The sequence below is a fragment of the Silene latifolia genome, chromosome 11, assembly GCF_048544455.1.
Source record: "Silene latifolia isolate original U9 population chromosome 11, ASM4854445v1, whole genome shotgun sequence".
In the NCBI taxonomy this organism is placed as follows: domain Eukaryota; kingdom Viridiplantae; phylum Streptophyta; class Magnoliopsida; order Caryophyllales; family Caryophyllaceae; genus Silene; species Silene latifolia.
Window position 1 is genome coordinate 145332911 of NC_133536.1, and position 22283 is coordinate 145355193.

At 35.0% G+C, this 22283-nt stretch overlaps 2 protein-coding genes across 2 annotated transcripts; both read right to left on the reverse strand.

Moving 5' to 3' along the window:
• Positions 1–4591: 4591 nt before the first annotated feature.
• LOC141615115 (wall-associated receptor kinase 17-like) lies at positions 4592–8376 on the reverse strand. Its single transcript, XM_074433653.1, has 2 exons — positions 8218–8376; positions 4592–5810 (listed from the first exon to the last, which is right to left on the reverse strand). The coding sequence occupies exon 2, from the start codon at positions 5668–5670 to the stop codon at positions 4756–4758; it is 915 nt and encodes a 304-aa protein (XP_074289754.1). The 5' UTR covers positions 5671–5810; positions 8218–8376; the 3' UTR covers positions 4592–4755.
• A 5477-nt stretch (positions 8377–13853) lies between these two features.
• Positions 13854–14837, reverse strand: LOC141614119 (wall-associated receptor kinase 2-like). The gene has a single exon (XM_074432874.1). The coding sequence runs from the start codon at positions 14835–14837 to the stop codon at positions 13854–13856; it is 984 nt and encodes a 327-aa protein (XP_074288975.1).
• Positions 14838–22283: the final 7446 nt, after the last annotated feature.

A 22283-nucleotide genomic window follows, 5' to 3' on the forward strand; every position in this document is an offset into this window, starting at 1 on the left:
TTATGGTAGAATGAAAAAAAAAATTATCATATTTTTTCTTTTTACTTATATAGAACTTTTAGCATATATGAGTTTTATAATACTTTTCATGAAATATTTTCTTTTACGAGATATTGTCATTTCTTTCAATGAACAAATTTTGGCTCAATAAGGCCACATATTAAGCTCAATTAAGGCTTCTTTACTTGGCTCATCAAATGCCACATTATTAGGCTCAATTTAGACCGCAACATTAGGCTTATCATAACGCCATGTTCTCGATCTCTGTCACCGGCAGAGTCTTTATGAGATGTCACATTCACTTCAAGGAGTGGATCACATTTCATATCTCATTATACTGTTCAACTTCAGGTGAACAAGAATCAATTCGCAAATAAATTTGCCTTTCATAAAGACCGCTTTAAATTGAACAGCGATTTATATACTCATAGATGTGGACTTCTGGCCACTTACACTTATAAAATATGAATATATTGTACTGATGAGACGGTGTTAAATTATTACACACCTTTAAAAACTTTGAACTTCAGGCCAAAGTTATAATATAGACATATCTCTCACCTTTATAATATAAGTCTTTTGGAACTACCGGTCCAAAATAGTATGATATGTCCTTTCTCAAGAATTAATGACCGAATATATGACACTTGAAGTCCAATAATATACCAAATTGATAAATTTTATATATTCACCATTAATATCATTATACGTAAATAAATTGTCAAATAAATATTAATACTTGCAAAATCTATACGTTGCTTACAAAATCGAATGATTAGTTAAACAATATAAACCGTTAAATCCGTTCTTTTCAATAACTTCATTAGTAGAGTAATAGTTTAATCAACATGGTCGAAATTAGTGTATGAGAATCAACTAATGTTTTTCAATATTATGCTCTTAAATTATGTATAATAAATTAGTTGAAAGCGTGAAAATTTATGGCGAAATATTAGTCACAATTACTTACAATTTCAAAATTTACTCACGAAGTCACAATAAATTGACAAGTCGTTGATTTGGTTTTACACAGGTTTGATCAAAACTTAGACAGCCATACAAATTATATAGTACATACTACATACTTGGAAATTGTACCTCTAATCTTTTTTTTCTTTCTCTTGTGATTTGATTAATTAGGTCTCTAAATAAATAATTACGAAGTATAATGGAAACATACCTTTATTAGCGGAATAAAATAATATGATCTGATATGAACTTCCTGATTATCAGATCTGATTTTATGAGATGTAATAATAAGTACATAATAGCTTGTATCCGACGTAAGAAATAATAATAAGGAAGGCTAGAGACTCGTGCTGATAACGTGTTGTGAAATAAAGAGGAGAGAATTGTAGAGAGAAGGTAGAGAATATGGGAGAGACGGAACTGTATCTTATTTCATTATGAGAGGGTATATATACACATACATTGAGGGCATAGTTTCCATAAGAAAATATATTCTAGAAATATTCTAAGATATGGACATCCATAAAATAATATTTCATAACAATAAAATGTTTCTCGTCTCGATTTTCGTAAATAATTTATACTTTTTGAACCAAGAAATATGTTATTTAGCCATAAAATTCTATGCCGAAACCAAATATGTCGTTATGTTTTAGGAAAAAAAAAATCCGTAAGGTGGAGTTCTCACGGTTCTCACCGAATCCCAATTATATATATATACACACACACACACACACACACACACACACACACACACACACACACACACACACACACACACACACACACACACACACACACACACACACACACACACACACACACACACACACACACACTTGTTCTCCATTCTTTTTTATTATTATAAGTAGAAAGTTAGTCATTATAATATTTTATTTGTGGATTGCATTTGAGTGTAAGGAGTACCGTACCCCCGGAGGACACAAGAATTTTTCTGGTGATATTGTCTCTGAATTCCAGAGGATAGGCTAACAAAAAACGTAACAAATACATTAAATAATTAAACTTTAATTCAAATAACCACCATAATCCAAATACAACTCATAATGCCAGATAATAATTAAAGACTTAATTATTAGAATCTGATGAAGTATTAGGATACTCTTCATGAATTTCGGTATAAATCAAGTCGTAGATCGGCTCTTTATCATCAGCGGGCAGCGCAGTTGGAATGACCTCTTTCTCCCATGACATAGGCACGGTGGTAAAAATGTGATGCCTCCTATAATGTCTCAGCAGATGATGATCAAGATGGGTCGCAACCCATAGATAAGGGCCTTTTTGTCTAGCATCTGAATAGAAGTCCTCTCTCCCCGCATCTTCCCCCACAAATCTAGCCCCCAATTTTCTCGCCTGACAAAAACTATCATGACAGTTGGCTTCGTCAAACTCGATAAAAGTGAAGCCTACAAAACCTTGCTTGTTTGTAGACAGAGGGTACTTTTATTAACCGGAGTCATGAAGCATTTGCGCCAACCACCCAAAATCAGGGTTTAAACCCTTTCCATTCACATCATAATAAATCGGGAGATTATGGAGAATGCAAGTAAAAGCCTGTGCGTAACGAGAACGTGATTGTAGCTTTGATACACCAGCCATATTTTATTTAGAGAGAAATTTAGAGAGAAATTAAAGAGTAAATGTTTGATAATTTAGATTTTGACCTAAAACATTATGAAGACATATTTATAGAATTATTTTGGTCAAATTGAATATTATTGGTCAAATTGAATATTTATTAAAGTTCTGATAAAGTTTTGCATGCAGTGGTCAAACTGAGAAATCTAATCAAATAATGACAACGGTTGAATTGAAAAACCGTTCTTTCATAATATAAAATGATAACGGGTTACAAGAAACCCGTATCTATAACATAACAACGGGTACCGAAAACCGTTGTTGGTGTTAATTTAGTAACGATTTTCGAAATGCCGTTTTCTTGAACTGGTAGCGGTTGTCTAACAACCGTTGATAAGAGTGATTTTATAATGAGCTTTTGGAAACCGTTAAAAAGTTTTTGATAACGGTTTGTTAAGCAGCCGTTGTCACATTATAATAACAACTGCTTTCGAGGGAAACCGTTACTCTTATTAGCGCGGTCTAGGTTTCCGCCAATATTTGGAAACGGTAATCTATGTGTCGTTATTAAATGCATTAAACCGTTGTGATACGCTCGTTATTGATGGCAAGATTTTGCATAGTGCTTTAATCTTCTAAACCAATTTTGCTTTGTACTTTTTTGGTTAAGAGTGTAAAGATGATTCGAATTGTTCCAAATTACCATAAAATTTGATCAGGACTCGAATAGTCTTAGTCTGATTTGAATGTCTTACCTCGAGTTGAAAGTATTAAAAAGTTAAGTGCTTAGCCGGCATGGAGTGTCCACAGGATAACATACAATCAAGTCGAGTCCAAATACGTGTCGGGCGGGTCATACGAGTCAAGTCATACGAGTCATAGGTAAGGTTAGGTACAGAATACAAGTTAAAAAATAGTTTCTAACGCCCTTTTTAATATCATACTTTAAATCAAATTTTTTTAAAAAAAAAAATTAAAGCATATTTAATATTAATATTTTAACCTTAGTCAATGCTTACTTTAACTATACTACTAAATCAATTATATAAATTAAGTTAGTTTAATAATTATTCTATTATTAAATATTATAAAAGTCGTATCAAGTTGGTTTTTCTAATTATGTTTGTAATCTAAAAAACAAAGAATAATTATTTTTTGATTATTTTTTCCAATATAATATATAAATACTAATTTTTTTAAAGTAAAAATCTTGATTTAACTTTGACCTAATGCGTCGACTTGCTTGGGTATGGTTTCGACCCTAAATTAACAGATCATTTCTAGTCAAACGGTTCACTGGTGGAGAATTTATGGTAGTCTTGTCCATGGAAAAAAAATGTTCGGAAGAGGTTTGGTTTAGGGTGGGGTTGGAAATTGGTTGGGTTCCCCGTTCCCATCACCCCATTTTATCCATTATATATTAATGGCTATGATTTAATTCAGAAAAAATGGATAGTTTAGATTTATCAAGAAGTTGGGGGTGGAATCAAAGTGTATGAAACAAATTTGGACTTTTATTTTGTTCCCTAACGCAATCTTATACATTATTAAGTAATGAATAGCAGGGGAGATAAATGTAATTAAGAGAATCTTTGCTTAAGAATCATGCCTTTGTCTACAGAAAATCAAAGAGAGAGAAACTGTCAAATTAAAATCAATAGAAGTAGATAACTTATTTACTAAATATTTTTTTTTATATTACATGTTAATCACACTTTTTGAATAAATTATGGTACGTTTATAAAAATATACCTCATGTATATTAGAAAAAAAACGTATGTACTCCCTCCACTTTTTAATATATGACGTTTTGCTTTTTCGAGGCGAGCCTTTGACTTTAATATTTACAATAAAATATTTGGTAAAAAATTATAAAAATTATACCATTAGATTACTTATGAAAAACTCTTTCATATGAGTATACATATCACTATATTTAAGCATATAATTTGAGAGATATTGAAGAGAGAAGTGTGTGTCTCGAAATGTGAGAAAGTCATATAAAGAAAAATAGAGGGAGTAATTGATTAAAAAGGTGGGCGTATAGAGGTTGTTTTCATACCTAATTACATCTCAAAATTCACACACAAACGAAAACACGCAAGTATGTTAACAATAACGTATTTGTCAACATAAACATAAAAATGTTCTTTAATATGAAGATACGTTTCTACGCATTATTAGACATCAGCAAGATAACACGCGACTTACTAATCTATCCAACAATGCCACAACATTCTTCATTGTTGGCCTATCTTCACCTTTTGAGCTAAGACATTGACCCACAAGTTCAACGAGAAACTCAATCTCCTTAATTGGAGCTTCTGTTACCAGCCTCGGTTCTAGAATTAAGACAACTTGATCCATGTTCATTAATTCGACAAAATCCGTTGCTAGGTTCCTAAATTCCGAACCCTTTACTTGATATACAGCTTTTTTCCTAGTCAAGAGCTCTGCAACTAGTACCCCAAAACTATAGACATCACTTTTCTCGGTCAGTTGGCTTGAAAATAAGTATTCTGGGTCAAGATACCCTAGTGTTCCTTGAACCGCAGTAGCCCATTTTGTTTGATCCAAAGGTATGAGCCTCGACCCTCCAAAATCCGATATCTTTGCAGTGTAGTTCTCATCTAACAAAATATTTGCCGATTTGATATCTCTATGAATCACAGGGCAGTTAGCTGCAGAATGCAGATATGCAAGTGCATCTGCAATCTCATAAACAATCCGTAGACAATGGCGCCAATTGATCCAAGACCCATGGACAACATTGTGAATATGGTTGAACAATGCACCATTTGGAACAAACTCGTAAATCAAGAGAGGAACTTCAACGTCTAAACAGCAACCCAAAAGCTTAACCACATTCTTATGATTTAGTTGGGAAAGAATCAACAACTCATTAATAAACTGGTCAATTTGATTTTCGTCCACCACTATGGCTTTTTTAATGGCTATTAAACTCTTATCTTCTAAAATGCCCTTATAAACTATCCCAGAACCTCCCCTACCAGCAATACAGTCGTCTTTGAAATTATTTGTGGCCCTCTTCAACTCTTTTTGTGTAAATATTGTTATAGGTTGTGAGCCACCATCATCCATGGAAGAAAGTTGTTTTTTTAATAACAATCCACCATTTTTGGTAAATAACTTCTCTTTCAATCTCAGCAGTCGATGCTTCCTTATTGTTAGGTATATCCATGTAATACCAATGCCTAAGGTTATAAAGCTGATGCCTAGACCTACACAAACAATTTCAAATTATGTTCACATTTGTAATAGAAATACTTTATAGTCATTGATGTCTAATATGCATAAAACTCATTGTTGTTAGTTATTGTGTTAGTACTCCTAATACTCCCTTCTTTTACCAATTCTTATTTCACAAATTCTTATTTCAGACGGAGGGTATCTGTCTTAAGTATAAGACGGGTCGAATATGTACCATTTTATGTGTAAATGGGCTGGGTTATGTACTATGTAACATGTGGGGGTGTGATGTGACATTTGGTATATAATACTGTATGTAGTATGAAGGTACAACCTAGTCATTATTTAATAGTGTACTTATTTATTTTTAACTGAGAAATCAATGCATCAGTCATCACCTAAACTTTTTCTACTGCTCTTTCTATTATTTATCATATTTTCATTATTCTCACAATTCCCATTTTCCATTTAATGATGTAAAAACTAAATATTGGATGACCGTAAAATAATTTACAAGATGTTAGCTTCATTGTATTACTAGTTTTATACCCGTACAAAAAATGTACGGGTCGTAATAGCAGGCGCTATAATTAGATATATAAATATATAATTGAGCGTGATTAAGTGTTCAATACCGTGACAATAAAAATAGTCAAATTTGGAGATTCGAATATTTGATAAATATTAGATTTGAATATCAGATAATATCAACCGTATTTTATTAGAATTTTATTTTAGGTATTTAACATGTTAAACCCGTTAAATGTATGTAAATTGTAACATTTTATGTAAATTGTGACATTTTAACGTATGTTTTAACATAAGTAGTTAAAATAGGAATATGAGATAGAAATAGGAGGAATTGGATTGAAGAGAGAGGGTAATTAAATAGAATAGAAATCATGGGGGGGCCTACATGTTAAAACTCAACAACCAATGAGAACTCTTTAAAAAACTCAGGTTTTATACTATGTAGATATGTTACCAATTTAACAACTGTTATATTTTGTAGAAACGTATAAACATATAGTTGCGTAATACTGACATATTACACATAATAAAATTTAAGTAAATTATCCAATATGTCACTAGTTTAGGTTATTAATATGTTACCTATCAAATAACTTACATTCAGTAATTAATGTAAACAAACATCTGCATAATGGGAACATATTACACATTAGTACATGTTCATATACTTGTTTGATATGTTGAGTTTTTTTTTTTTTTTTTTTTTTTTTTTTGGTGACGAGGAGGTTGGATCCTCCCCAGATACAATATGTTGAGTTATTTATGCAATATGTTCCTATCTGTTACATGCAAACAAATTATAAAAAACCCTAAACTGGTCATATATTAGTTTTTGAAACTTGTTTAACAAATTTATAATATGTGACCATTTAAATAATAGCAGTAGCCATTTCAGTTCACGCACTATTATGATACTAGGTCAATAGATTACACGTAATAAAATATGGTTACAAAAAGTTAGTAAATGGTAACATTTACTAAAATATCGTGATAAATACACCAGTAAAATTTAATGGACAAAAGAAACTGAAAAGGAACTATAAAATGCACAAATAACATTATACCTCCAGTGGTACAATAGTATCATACAACCAAGTTATATCTTATCGAGCTTATGTGTAATTTTTTTGAGCTGTATTAAAGTTAAGTTTTTTATGTTTAAGTGAGTGAGTTCAGAAATTTTATGGTATAGCTCGACTTCTTTAAAACAAAACTCGAAAACTTTATTATATAGCTCAGGTTCTAGAGCATACAACTGGGTACAACTGGTTGTAGGATCTATTAACTACTATAAAATGTGAATTTTTTTTTTTTTGGTGTTTAGGAATGGAGGAATGAAAAAAAAAAATAAAGAGGATAAGGAATTAAAGATGGTGTTTCTATGTTGAAAATGAAATAAATAGTTGATGAAATTAATAAGTCTCCATTTATTTAATACTAAATGTCCACTCATTATACTATATAGTCATATCCTCTTTTAGCCTACATTTTTTTTTTGCAGCCTACAAATAGATGGGGCATGTGTCTACTTTACCCATATCATACAATATGATATATACTTGACCCGTCTTACACTTAAGACGGATACCATCCGTCTTAAGGAAGACTTATTGTTTTAGTTTACATATAGTCGCTTTTTCCATTTTAATTTATCCCGATTTCATTTTTATCGTTTCAAATTTAATAAGGAAAACATTGTATTTATCTAATTAGCTACTTTGTAATATTCTATCTATCACGACTAAATTGTCCTAATTTTCTTTAAACTCAAGATAGGTAAAGTTATTATTTTCTCAATTTTTCATGAATACATTTGAAAAAAAATGTAGGACAATATACCAGATGAAGGGAATAATTAAAAAAAAAAATTATTAATTTAATTAGCGCTTAATTAGTGGCTACTTGTACCTGACGTATGTTTATTTTCATTCCTCTCACAAGCATTGACCGCTTATGTTCAACTCCTAGAACATATTTTAGTAAAGGAAAAACAAATCATGAATCACATTTTCCTGTTTCACTCTATATATTTTTTCCTAGTTACGTTTCTCAAAAGCTTTTAGCACAGAATTAAAGAAGTGCAGATAGAGGTTTTGATAGGAATGTTTTATAGTTCAGATCCTACAAAAAATGATTAGTTCTATTTTTAACCACATTTTAAAAAAATTGGTAAAACGTTTTCGAATCTTTGTTTTTTAAGATTTGTAAAAATAAAGTTAATTTAATGCAGTTTAGTCTAAAATACGGAGTATGGTATTTTATTAGCATCCTACTCATCAATTATTAGAAGTTACGGAGTATATCACAAAAGATATCATAGATAACAATTCATGGACTATACAACTAGTAATGTTGTACAATGTAGAATTTGAGCTTTGTGATAAAGTATCTGAGCTTTATGTTAAAGAATATGAGCTTTATTAGAAAGTATTGAGCTCATCCATTTACACATTAAAAACATGAATTTTGATTAGCTCAGAAAGAATACGTATAAGCTCGGATTCTTATACCTTGATTGTACAATGCTTATGGTATAACTAGATGTAAAATCCTATTTGTGCATAGATAAGGATATAAAAACCCAAAAACAAAGTAAAAGAACAAGTCAAAAGAATAGATATTATTGATACATAATGTCAAACTTGATATAATCCTTTGTCTAAAAAAAACTTGATATAATCCCTTTTAAAAGCAACATCATCTCATACATTAGACCATGTTTATTAATGGTTTTCATGACGTAGGTTTCAATATTAATATGTTACTAAATTTGGTGCTCGGTCCCGCAAGATTTACCTATATTTACTATTAAATTTTATTATTATGAAATAAATTTACGTTGGGCACTTGCCTAACTCATAGCTTTACCATTTATAATATATTTTTTCTATAACATATATTGAAATTTTGAATAATAAAATTTATCAATAAGTTATGAGGCACATTGACTATTCTCATTGGTAATATTGTTATTATCACAACGTCTGTTGTTAATATTATTATGTTCACTACTCATGCGTTTACCATTTTGTCAGAAACTACCTTTTATTTAGGGTCATTTGTGAACAACTACCCTTCATTTTATTTTTGGCTTTCAACTACCTTTCATTTCTTCATTTTGTGAAAGACTACCAAAAATCCACTTCCGGCAAAAAAAAGTCAACTTTCCGGCGTTGACTTACCATTTCATGTTGAATCTAACTCTTTACTTCATAACCCTAATAATCGATGATAAAGATTGATTAAACCCAACATTAATCACCTCAATTTGTCTATATCTTACCCGAATCAAAGTCCTAATCACCGAAATAAAATCATCATTGATATTAAATTATTAATCCTAACACGGTAAATAATTCTTCAACAATAATGATCTATTATGGCCTTGTTGGCAAAATTAACTCCTAGTGTTAACTATTCGAAAAAAAATATGGATTCACTCTTAGGATCACTTGTGTGCTACTATTTCATTAGTTTTCTGATACCCATCATCTTACCATGAAAAGAGGAAGAAGGTACTTTAATACTTCCTCCTATTCACCATTTTCTTCCCCTTTTCTTTTTGCACAAGAAATAAGAAATTGAATTTGGACCACATAAAATACACTACCCACATGCTATTGAATTTGGACCACACAAATCAACCCAAAAAAGGAAATAGGGAAGAAAACGTGAATAATCCGTAAAAGGAAATAGGGAAGAAAATGGTGAATAGGAGGGAGTATGACTTAATGGACAGTAGGTTGATGAATCATGAGTAGTCTATAAGGTTGTTGAAATGTAAGGGTGAAGGTGAAAGTGGTACTAAAGGTGACGACGGAGATGGAGATGGAGATTGAGATGGTTGATGCGTTGGTATTGCTTTAAACAAACTTTTGATAAGGTGTTGGGCATGGAGAGGAGTTTTTTTCGGATTTTGTTGGGTGAACAAAGGGAGAAATATCGGTTATATGTGGGAAAAAGGGAGAAAAGAGCAAGTCAACGCCGGAAAGTTGACCGTTTTTTTGCAGGAAGTAGATTTTTGGTTGTCTTTCGCAAAATGAAAAAATGAAAGGTAGTTGAAAGCCAAAAATAAAATGAAAGGTAGTTGTTCACAAATGACCCTAAATAAAAGGTAGTTTTTGACAAAAAAAACCCTTATTTCTTTGACTACAACCGCTAGTTTTACGGTTAAGTTCATTATTCTTGTTAATGTTGTCTGACTTCTACATTTAAACAAATAGAATATTATCATTAAATTGATTGATTAGCTAATTATTCATTTCTCCCATCGGCACTGTTGTTACATTCATTGTTTTGGTAAAAGGTAAGCTTCTCATTTCAACAAGGCACTAATTTTATCCAAGACATTCATTGTTACTTTCATTACTTTCGTTGTCATTATTGTTACTGTTTCTACTCGCACTTCTATTATTGTTACTTTTACCACTCACATGGGTGGTTAGTCGTTACTGGTTACTCTCAAATTTACGACATCGTATGTTGCTATAATCACTTTCAATAGTATCAAGTTACTTTTTCTACTTATACAATTTTATCAAGTTTATATATTTAAATAAATATATTACATATTTGCATTATATCATCATGTTATTACTTCGCTTTATAAAATTTAAATTTTATATCTTTTGGTTATCTATTTGTATTAGACTTATATACTTTAAAAAGTAATAAATTAGAACATCAATTAAAAGCGTTCATTATTATAGTATAATTAAATTACAAATTAAAAGAATTATGCAATATTTTATCATTTGAAAATCTTGATTTATTAAACTTTTCATATTTTTCAAAATATAACCTACTTATATTATATTTGCCTACGTAAAATAATTAACATCTTTGTACATCTACTAAACTATATAGAATAATAAATTTGTATATATTTATGAACTACATGAATGATTTGAATCCATATTGATTTTAAAATTATATATATAGTATTAGATTTTGTTTTCACCACATAATTATTACTTCTAAAACCTACCCATCATTTTGTACCGTTCTTAATAGCTACTTAACCTAGCTATAAAAAATAATTTATAAACAAAATAGATAAAGATTTTAAAAAAAATGTTAAATTTGATTTATATTTATAAAAAGTGAAAAAATTTAAATGTTGAAGTACTTTTTATATTTTTCAGATTTGTAAAATTATAATTATAGTCATTTATATTTCATTGTTACATTATTTGTTACTTATTTTTTTACCGTATTATTAAAGAAAACTTACTCCCATTATGTCACTTGTAAATTTGTCACAAGTTTATCATTGGGTTCTCTAGTTTCACTGTCAACCCAGTTAGAAGAAGGTTGTTGAATTTTTTTTTTATTATTTTTTTTTTATTGTAGACCTACTTCTAAACATTCCACTCCCACAATTAATAAAAATTGTTTTTCTGTAAGATAGTCTTTACAAAAAGAAAAAATTAGAAATTAAAAAAGTATAATAATAATAATAATAATTCCATGGACATGTATGATGTACTCTATTGTATCTAGTAGATTTGTAGTTGACTTACCCAATATCAATCTTATTGAAGATTTTAGAACACAAACGCTCCCGCCACGCTCATATGCAAAGGAGCATTCAACAATTTCTAGTAAGCAAAGAACAAAGGCAATATTAAGATACAAAACAATTAAACTGACATAAATAGGTTAAAAATTTTAGGAATAATAAATAAAGATTTATCTCACATGGAATATGTATAATCGAATAAATTTAAATTGGCCTTAGACAAACCCAAAAATATACTCCCTCTCATTCACAATAAACCTCCCATTTCATTTTGGCACAAAAATTAAGGAAACACACTACCCCACCATATAATTAAATTTGGACCACACAAATACACTACCCAACCATACAATTAAATTTGGACCACACAAATACTTACCAAAAAAAGAAATAGGGAGGTTATTGTGAATAACCGAAAAAGGAAATAGGGAGGTTTATTGTGAATGGGAGGGAGTATTTGGAAAGAGGAGATGACCCAATTGACCTGATTTTTAAGTCAACAAAACTCAAATGACCTGTTTGTTTATCCATCAAAAAATACATGTAATAAAACGTATTAAAAATTGTGAGCATTTTTATTGTTACCTCAAATAATTGGTATATGTTACTAAAATTTTTTGGGAGGTGTTACGGCGACACTAGGTGTTACCGAACTCGGTAACACACTGATAAAAAAAAAAAAAATAAAAAATAAAAAAGTAGTATTCATTTTTGCACAAATATTATAGGGATAAAACCGTAATTCACAATCTCTTATATTAAAAAAATAAAAAATAAAAAATACTAATTAAAACTGAACTATAGTCTAATCATGCATTCATACGTTTATCTTCATCATCATAACAAACATTTTTTTTAAATTCATCAAATCATTCATACAATTATCCTCATCAAATCATAAGAAACACTTATTTATTTTCATCAAATCACACATTCATACCTTACCAATTTAACAAAAAAAAGGAGAGAATTCAATTATCAAATGACGATTATGCTCCGATAATTTTCTCCAAATATATCTCATAATACACAAACCTCATGACAATAAGGTGATTATGTGCTAATTTCAGTAATTTGGAATCATTCATATATATAAATATGCTTTTGGTTGATGATTAAACAAAATTTCGGCCATGTACCAAATTTGCTCCATCAAAAACGACGCAGTATCTTTCAATATCATTTTTTTTATTTGTTATTATCAATTGTTGTTACAATTAAAAATTAATGTTGATTTCCTAGATTACCTTTAAAACTATCTACTTTGAAATTAGAAATCCGATGAAGGGAAAACAAAATATCCAGGTAATTTACAATAGTACCCCGAGTATCGCTCAATTTGAGTAACACCCGATGTCGCCATCTAATTTTCCAAATTTTTAAGCTAAACTTTTCCAGGACATCAAAAATTATCTCCTCTCCGAAAATTGGTTGACTAAAAGTAAAACCAATATGAGGTCAACTCATCAATAATACAACTTGAGTTCTCTGAGTCCAACCCAACTTAAAATCAATCGAAGGTTATACTGAAACTAATATAGGTTATACTCAAACTAATATTGAAGAAAGAGTTGATTAGCCGGCAATAATTTTAGGTTTAAAACAATTAATAAAGTACAACTAAACCTTAATTTATTAATTTCACTACAATAAAATGATAGACCATGTAAAACTTCATACAGAAATGGCTGTCATGAACTTGAAAAAACATAATGAAGTTACCATAAATCAAAACCTCGTATGACAACGCTTCACCAAAAAAATTAATTACATGACAAAACACATATCCAACATGACCTGACCCAACTTAAGCATACTAAAGCTCGATTAGTGACTCGATTGCGAGCTGTACTAGAGATACCATATCATATTAAGACTCAAATTAAAATTGAATTTGAGGTCATGATGAGAAATAAGTAAGAAGTCTAGGGTACATTGTAAAATATAAAAAAAAGGGTCCATGTAGAATATCCCAAAAAAAGAGGCATGGTTTGATGCAGAGGGACTCATAGGGGGTAAAACACTAACCAGTGCAGCCGGGAGGAAGGTAGGGATTGCCGTCATAACCGGAACGGCATTGACAATGGTAACCTGTTATTCCGCTGCTGGTGTCCTTACAACTTGTATTCTCCTGACAAGCATAGCTGTCATTATTTTTCCGAGCTTCTTTACATGTTTGACCGGCGATCACCCAGTCAACTACCAAAGGAACTGTCTCAAGAGTTCTTTCCGTGAACACCTTATGATCTTGAAAATCAGAAAGACCTTGAAATTTGAAAGCGGTCGCATCACCCATGAAGCCATACCCGCAAGGGTTATATGAATTGGAGTCTGCCAGAGGCCTGGCGACGATAAAATAGAATTCCTTTACGACGCTTCTAAATACGTCTACCTTACAGCCATTTGATCCCGAACACTCACCGGCAGCAACATCATCTTTAGTTGTGCAATAAGAACTACATAAGTCAATTGATGAGTTGTCTCGCTCTCTAAATTTGGTGTAAAACCCACAACCAACTGCTATAATCTTGTTTGATGTAGCCGAGAAGGCGAATGGCGAATCGGGTGGAAGTAGCATTCCTTGTTCCTTTGACTTGGTTATATTCTCTGGATTAAAGCAATTATGAAGCACCATATTTCTTACGTGAAATTGGGTTTCGGATATGTCGAGAATTTCATGAATACTTCTAGGAATTTCAGAGAAATTCGCTATTTGAGTACCAATTAGGAAGGCCTTTGGTGGATCAAAAGTAGAATTGCAGGTAAGGGTATAGAATTGGTTTAAGGAGCAACTAGGACCAATTCCGAAAGGGTAAGGAATAGTCAAGTCGCCACACTTCCTTTGGCAGCCAGGTTTGGTGGTAACGGCAGCTGACAGCATGTCTGTGCCTTGTTTTGGGGCGACTTCAGAGATGTCGGCGATGACCGCTCCGGCCAAGACAGCAAGAAGCCATGTAATGTGAAAAAACAGAACAGGTGACTTGGAAATGGATGATTCAAAAGCCATGTACGGAGTGGACTTTAATCTAACAACATGTTAAGAGAGACGACGTTGGGAATGGATTATGGATGGAATACTTTTTATGTTAAAAGACTAAATGGCGAACCACGCACTATATACAAATGTCCTGGTAAACTCCTATGACATTTTCTTTCTAAATATAATTAAGCTAAGCATATCCCTATGCCAGGTCTATTGCAATCTTTTAATAAGGATAATTCGTCACGATATCATCTACTACGTCTTTAACCATTAAACTTTTTGCCACTAATATTAATCACAAATTCTCATTAAAGACGGACACTATCCGTCATAAGCTGAAGATAGATACTGCCCCTCTCACAAATTCTTGTTTAAGACTAATATTTTCTGTTTTAAGCTTAGAATATGTCAAATATATCCATGTGGGATAAATATGATAAAAGCAAAAAGTATTGGAAAAAGTAATAGAGTTGTGTTATATACCCATGTGCCCATTGGACACATAATAGAAAAACTAATGTTATTTTATAAGAAACAGTAATAGAAAAAGGAGTCCTAAGATATATTTATTTTTTATTAGAACAAAATTTATTCATAAACCATTTTTTTAAAGCAAAATGTTTTGTTGTGCGGAAGCGTGTATACCTCGTGTTAGGCCTCTGCTGTATCTGTGTCCACAACCCATAATAGTACGATATTGTCCGCTTTGGGCCAAGCCCTCACGGATTTACTCTTGGGCTCCTTCCCAAAAGGCCTCGTACTATTATATTTTTGTAGACACTTATAAAGATGAGCTTCCATCTTTATTCTACAGATATGGGACATGGGTTTGCACCCTAACAATCCTCCCTTCAAACCAAGGACCATTATCTTGACTCAGACCTTGACTTCTATGGAGAACTTCCCACACCTACAACCCCAACTTCTAGACACCCGAAACATCACTAGTCTTGATAACCTCCCCTTAGCCGACACACCATGCTACCACGAGCCATGTCATGCACCACATGTCACCGCCTGGTCAAGCAAGTGAGTGCCCCCACATGCTCCTGAGCCTGCATGTCCATGTGCCCTTCTTGGGGATTTGCTACACATGCATAACGAACATCCTCTGCATCCAATATACTCTGGACCGGGTCCGCCACTTCAGAAGTCCTAGAACACAAACGGTCTCCGGCATCCAACCTGGAAAGGACCCACCAGACCTGTGACACCCAACCTGATAAGGGTCCACCTAATCAACAGTTCTAGTACAGAAATGGTCTCTGTCCCACAAGACCTAGGATGCCTTTCATCCATTTAGCCCTGGACCGGGCTTGCTCAAGGACTCACCCCGAGCTAGGAGTTTCATGCGTTATAGTGTACAGCTTCAAGTCTTGGGCCTGCTGATGAATCCTCGTGTCTAGCCCAAGTCGAACCTTGGGCTCTGATACCACTTGTTGTGCAGAAGTGTGAATATCCCGTGTTGGGCCTCTGCTGCATCTGTGTCCACAACCCATAATATATAGTACGATATTGTCCACTTTGGGCCAAGCCCTCACGGATTTACTCTTGGGCTCCTTCCCAAATGGCCTCGTACTATTATATTTTTGTATACACTTATAAAGATGAGCTTCCATCTTTATTCTACCGATGTGGAACATGGGTTTGCACCCTAACATGTTTTATACTCCGTAGATGTTTAAAAATAACGTTGAAGTGTACTCTTTGAGACCGTATAATCTGTCCCGGTCAATTGTTGTCCATTGATTTTGGCACAAAGACCAAGGAAAGAGAAAGGGGTCAATTATAAAATGACAAGCTGGCCAAATTGAGTGTGAAATATCAAATTACGCATCAAATACAATCCTAGAATAGAAATGCAAACAACTGACTGAGACACTAAAAAATGGAATAAAATAATAAATGTCCATTGGTTTGGTCGTCACTGCAGCTGACAGCATGTCTGTGCCTTGTTTTGGGGCGACTTCAGAGATGTCGGCGATGACCGCTCCGGCCAAAACAGCAAGAAGCCATGTAATTGTAAGATAAGTATAAGCTAAAAGCTTGAGGAAATTATTATTAACAATATGAGTATACATACAAGAGATGAGAGCTATAGCTATCCCTAGATATGCTAAGATCATAAAAGGTTACAAGGGAAGATTACAAGAAAGCTATAATATATATAAAAGATTACATAATCTTAACATCCCCCCGCAAGACGGACGACGGTTGGGCAAGGCCGATCTTGGAAAGTAGCATGTGCAGACGAGGACTAGACAAAGGCTTGGTGAGAGCGTCTGCTAATTGATCATCATTCGAAATAGTGGTAACCCATAATGAACCTGACTGCACCTTTTCTCGAATGAAATGGAAATCAAGGGCGAGGTGCTTCATACGAGAGTAAAATACCGGGTTAGCACTTAACTGAGTAGCACCCACATTGTCACAGAAAATCGTGGGATGTGAGGGTAAGACAATGTGGAGTTCATGAAACAGATTTTGGAGCCATGAGAGCTCGGCAGCAGTGTTAGCAATGGACCTATACTCGCCTTCCGTAGAAGAGCGAGCAATAGTGCGTTGCCTCTTTGAGCTCCACGAAATTGGGTTGCGACCGAGATACACAATGTAGGCGCCCGTGGAGAGAAAATTGTCTTGCTCACCGCCCCAAGCCGCATCTGAGTAAGCATGAAGAGCAAGCGGCGAGTTTTTGTGAAGCCGTAGATCCATAGTGGCAGTACCAGAGAGATAGCGAAGAAGTCGCTTTAAGGCAACCCAGTGTACTGAAGTATGAGCATGCATAAATTGCGATAGACGAATGACGGCAAAGGCGAAGTCCGGGCGAGTGAGGGAAAGATATTGAAGAGCACCCACAAGTGTTCAATAAGGCATGGGGTCAGCTAGCGGTTCTCCTTCATGGAGAAACAATTTCGTGCTGGGATCAAGCGGTGTAGAAACGGGTTTTGAACTTGTCATGTTGGCGCGTTCAAGCAGATCGGCGATGTATTTATGCTGACTGAGAAATAAACCATTTGGAAGAGAGTGAACTTCGACACCGAGAAAGTAGGACAAAGCACCAAGATCTTTAAGGGAGAAGCGCGAGGCAAGTTTACCAATGAAGACATCAATAGCAGAGGCAGCCGGACCTGTGACAATGATATCATCCACATAAACCAAAACATAGATAGGATTAGTAGCATGATGAATAAATAAAGATGTGTCCGAGACGGAATTAGTGAAGCCAAGCGCGAGCATGAAGGATCAGAGCTCATTATACCAAGCCCTCGGGGCTTGCTTAAGGCCATAAATGGCTTTTCTGAGACGACACACATGTGTGAGATGTGACTGGTCAATGAATCCCGGGGGTTGTGCCATAAATACAGTGTCGGAGAGAGTGCCTTGGAGAAAGGCATCGTTGACATCCAGTTGGCGAAGGGACCAACCATTCATAACGGCAAGACTAAGCAAAGTTCGGACCGTGGCCAGTTTAACGACAGGACTAAAGGTCTCGGTGTAGTCAAGACCAGGGCGTTGATGAAACCCCTTGGCAACTAAGCGAGCCTTGTGTTTGTCAAGGGTACCGTCGGGATTGTACTTGGTACGGAAAACCCATTTACAACCAACAAGGTTTTGGGTAGGGGAAGGAGGGACAAGATCCCAGGTGTGGTTGACGAGAAGGGCATCAAACTGAGTTTTCATGGCAGCATGGCATGTAGGGGAGGCTAGAGCGGCTTTAATCGAGGTGGGTGTGGGGTGTTGGAGGGCAACATGAAGGTTCTTGAGGGTTTGAGGTTTGTAGATGTTGTTGGAAGCGCGAGTGCGATGGGTATGGGTATGAGAAGGAGGAGGAGGAGGGGGAGGAGGTGGTGGAGTGGAGGTGGGCTGAGTGTGCGGTGTGGAGGTTAGTGAAGTGTGAGGATGGGGGTCAGGAGAGGCAGGTGACGTAAGGGGAGTAGAGGAAGTAGACAGGGGAGAAGCAGAGGAGTCGGGAGAGTTAGAAGCAGGAGGTGGGATTGAGGTGAGAATTGGGAGAGACATAGTGACCCACTGGTCAGTAGTGGGCTGTGGTGGAGTGGAAGGAGTGCGGAAGGGATAGACCTCATCAACAAAGCGGACATGACGAGAAGAGTAGACACGATTTGTGGATGGGTCGAGGCATAAGTAGGAATGTTGGGTAGGGGAATAACCAATAAAAATACATGGGATAGACCGGGGATCAAGTTTATGAGTAGTATAGGGACGCAACCAAGGGTAGCAGAAGCACCCAAAATTGTGTAAATTGTGGTACTTGGGAGTGTGGCCAAAGAGAGCAGCATAGGGAGACGAGTTGGAAAGTGTCGGAGTGGGTAGTCGATTGATAAGATACGCGGCTGTAGTGAAAGCATATGTCCAATATTTTAAGGGCATAGAGGAGTGTTGGAGGAGGGCAAGACTCGTGTCAACAAGATTTCTGTGACGACGTTCAGCATACCCGTTATACTCGGGTGTGTGAGGAGGAGATGTGAGGTGGGCAATGCCGTGACTAGCAAGGTATGGTGCGAGTTTTGCAAATTCGCCACCATTGTCAAGGTATAAAGTTTAAATTTGTTTGGAGAACTGTTTTTCGACAAGAGGGTGGAATTTAGTGAAGATGGATTGTGAGTCGGATTTGCGTTTCATCGGATATAACCATATAAACTTAGTGAAATGATCAATAAAAACAATATAGTATTTGAAATTATCAAAAGAGTACAGTGGAGATGTCCACACATCACTAAAGATAACTTCGAGTGGTGAGGAAGTAGTAAGAGACAATATGGAAAACGGAAGTTTAATACTTTTATTGGAAAGACATGAGTTACAGTAAAAATCCTTGCTAATAGAAGTATTAAAGTAAGTAGCTAATTGACGGAGGATAGCGAGAGATGGATGTCCAACTCGATGATGAATGTCGATGGACTGAGACGAAGCAGAGAGTGCAATTGGGGAAGAGGGCAGGGACCAGTAGTATACTCCGTCCTTAACAAGGCCCTGGTGGAGAAAGACCCCCGTCTGAGCATCCTTCACATGAAAAGAAGACGGTAAGAAGACAATAATAGCATTATTTTGAGAGAAAAGTTGGGAAATAGAGATGATATTTTTATGCATTGAGGGAACACAAAAAACACTAGAAATAGAGAATGAGCGAGATGTAGAGGGAAGAAGGGTGGAACCAGTGTGCGTAATCGGGAGAGACGAGCCATCTCCAATCACGATATCATCGGTCCCATCGTAGGGAGAGTGCAAGGAGAGATATGAGAGGTCACTAGCCACGTGGTGAGACGCACCACTGTCCATGAGCCAGGGACGAGGAGCAAGTGGTGGTGTAGAAAGGATGACAGTTTGGACCTGAGGAGAGGGAGGGGGCCTGCTGTGTCGTGGGACAGAGATGGAAGGGTAAAGACTTTTAAACACAGGACAATAGGCAAGAGTGTGTCCCTGTGTGTTGCACCAGTGGCAGCGTCCACGATAGGGATTGGTCGGGTTTTGATTTGGTTGAGAGTCAGCGGAAAGAAGAGGGGTGGTAGGAGGTTGAGGAGATGGTTGGGAGTGAGTGTACTTGGGTTTGTAGTAAGGACGGGATGAGGAGGACGCGGCATTGACTGTGGCAGGGAAGGTTGTGGGAGAGGCGTGTTCTTGGATACGAAGAGAGAGTTCTTTGTTAATAAATTTTTCATGGAATTCAGCAAAGGTAATGGTAGTGTCGCGAGCATTGACAGCGTCAATAACCGGTTGATAGCGAGGATCATCAAGACCGTCAATAATCCGGTCAGTGATGTCCTCACAGGGGACAGGGTGACCTAGTAAGGCTAGTTCATCAGTGGTGGATTTGATGGCATTCATTTAGTCAGAGATGGAGGAAGAGCCTTTGGTTGTGTGTTTGAGTTTGTATTTGAGTTGCTTGATGTGGCCTCGAGATGGAAGGCCGTATGTGGAGGCAAGGGTGTCCCAAAGTTGTTTGGATGTGGTGGTGCGGGTGAGAAGAGAGGAGATGGATTTGTCGAGAGTACCGACCAGGGCACCAAACAGAAGCTTGTCTTGCCTATACCAAGTCGCATAGGCAGGGTTAGGAGAAGAGGCGGTGGTGTCTTTGGCAGTTAGGGTTTGCGCGGGACATGGTAATGACCCATCGACATAATTAACAGTAGAGATCGTAACCAATTAAAAGAGAAGTAATTTCTAGTTTCCAGGATTGATAATTCGAGTCGAATTTATCAACGGAGTGTGTATTGATGGTGATGAAAGGTTTGAGAGGTTCATCTTTGTTTGGGATAGTTTGAGGAATCGACATGGTGATGTCGAAGTAGGATCGTTAGAGGTCTCGTGATACCATGTAAGACAAGTATAAGCTAAAAGCTTGAGGAAATTATTATTAACAATATGAGTATATATACAAGAGATGAGAGCTATAGCTAACCCTAGATATGCTAAGATCATAAAAGATTACAAGGGAAGATTACAAGAAAGCTATAATATATATAAAAGATTACATAATCTTAACAGTAATGTGAAAAAACAGAACAGGTGACATGGAAATGGATGATTCAAAAGCCATGTAAGGAGTGGAGTTTAATCTAACAACATGTTAAGAGAGACGACGACGTTGAGAATGGATGGAATACTTTTTATGTTAAAAGACTAAATGGCGAACCACGCACTATATACAAATGTCCTGGTAAACTCCTGACATTTTCTTTCTAAATATAATTAAGCTAAGCATATCCCTATGCCAGGTCTATTGCAATATTTTAATAAGGATAATTCGTCACCATATCGTCTACTACGTCTTTAACCTTTAAACTTTTTGCCACTATTATTATTACATACATAAATTTGTGTTTAAGATGTACACTATCTGTTTTAAGTTTAAAACAGATTAAATATATCTATGTGTAATAAATATGATAAAAGCACAATGTATTTGAAAAGATAAAAGAGTTGTCCTATACACCCATGTGGGGTGATATTTGACCATCTTAAACTTAAGACGAATAATTCGTATTAAGCAAGACTAGTTGATATTAATATTGTTATTATATTATAAGAAATTACTAGTTTAATGCCGGTGCATTTTTTAATTTTATTAAAAGAAATAATGTATAGCATTTATAGAAGGTAACCGAACAACCTCGGTTAAGAATAATGACTTGCCGCACAATTCAAATTCAATAATGCAAATAACGAACAATTTTACCTAGTGTTAGCATTGCGAATAGATTAGCTCTGTTATTTATGAAGGGGGTAAAGGGTTCTGGTCTGAATCTGCGTTTCAGGCGGAAAAAGGTATCCGTGAAGCACTTCTTTGGGCTAGGACAAATGGTTTTCTTCATTTGGACGTGTTCTCCGACTGCCTACAGATCTTATTCCAGATCACAGGAGTGGAGAATGAACACCACTTGACTCAAGGAATCCTTCTAGACATCGAAGTTTGTTTTCCTTTTTTTCACTGTCTTAGTTTTAGTTTTATCC

Coding starts and splice junctions, on each gene's coding strand:
- LOC141615115 (XM_074433653.1), bottom strand. CDS start 5,670: ATGGATGATGGTGGCTCACAACCTATAACAATATTTACACAAAAAGAG.
- LOC141614119 (XM_074432874.1), bottom strand. CDS start 14,837: ATGGCTTTTGAATCATCCATTTCCAAGTCACCTGTTCTGTTTTTTCAC.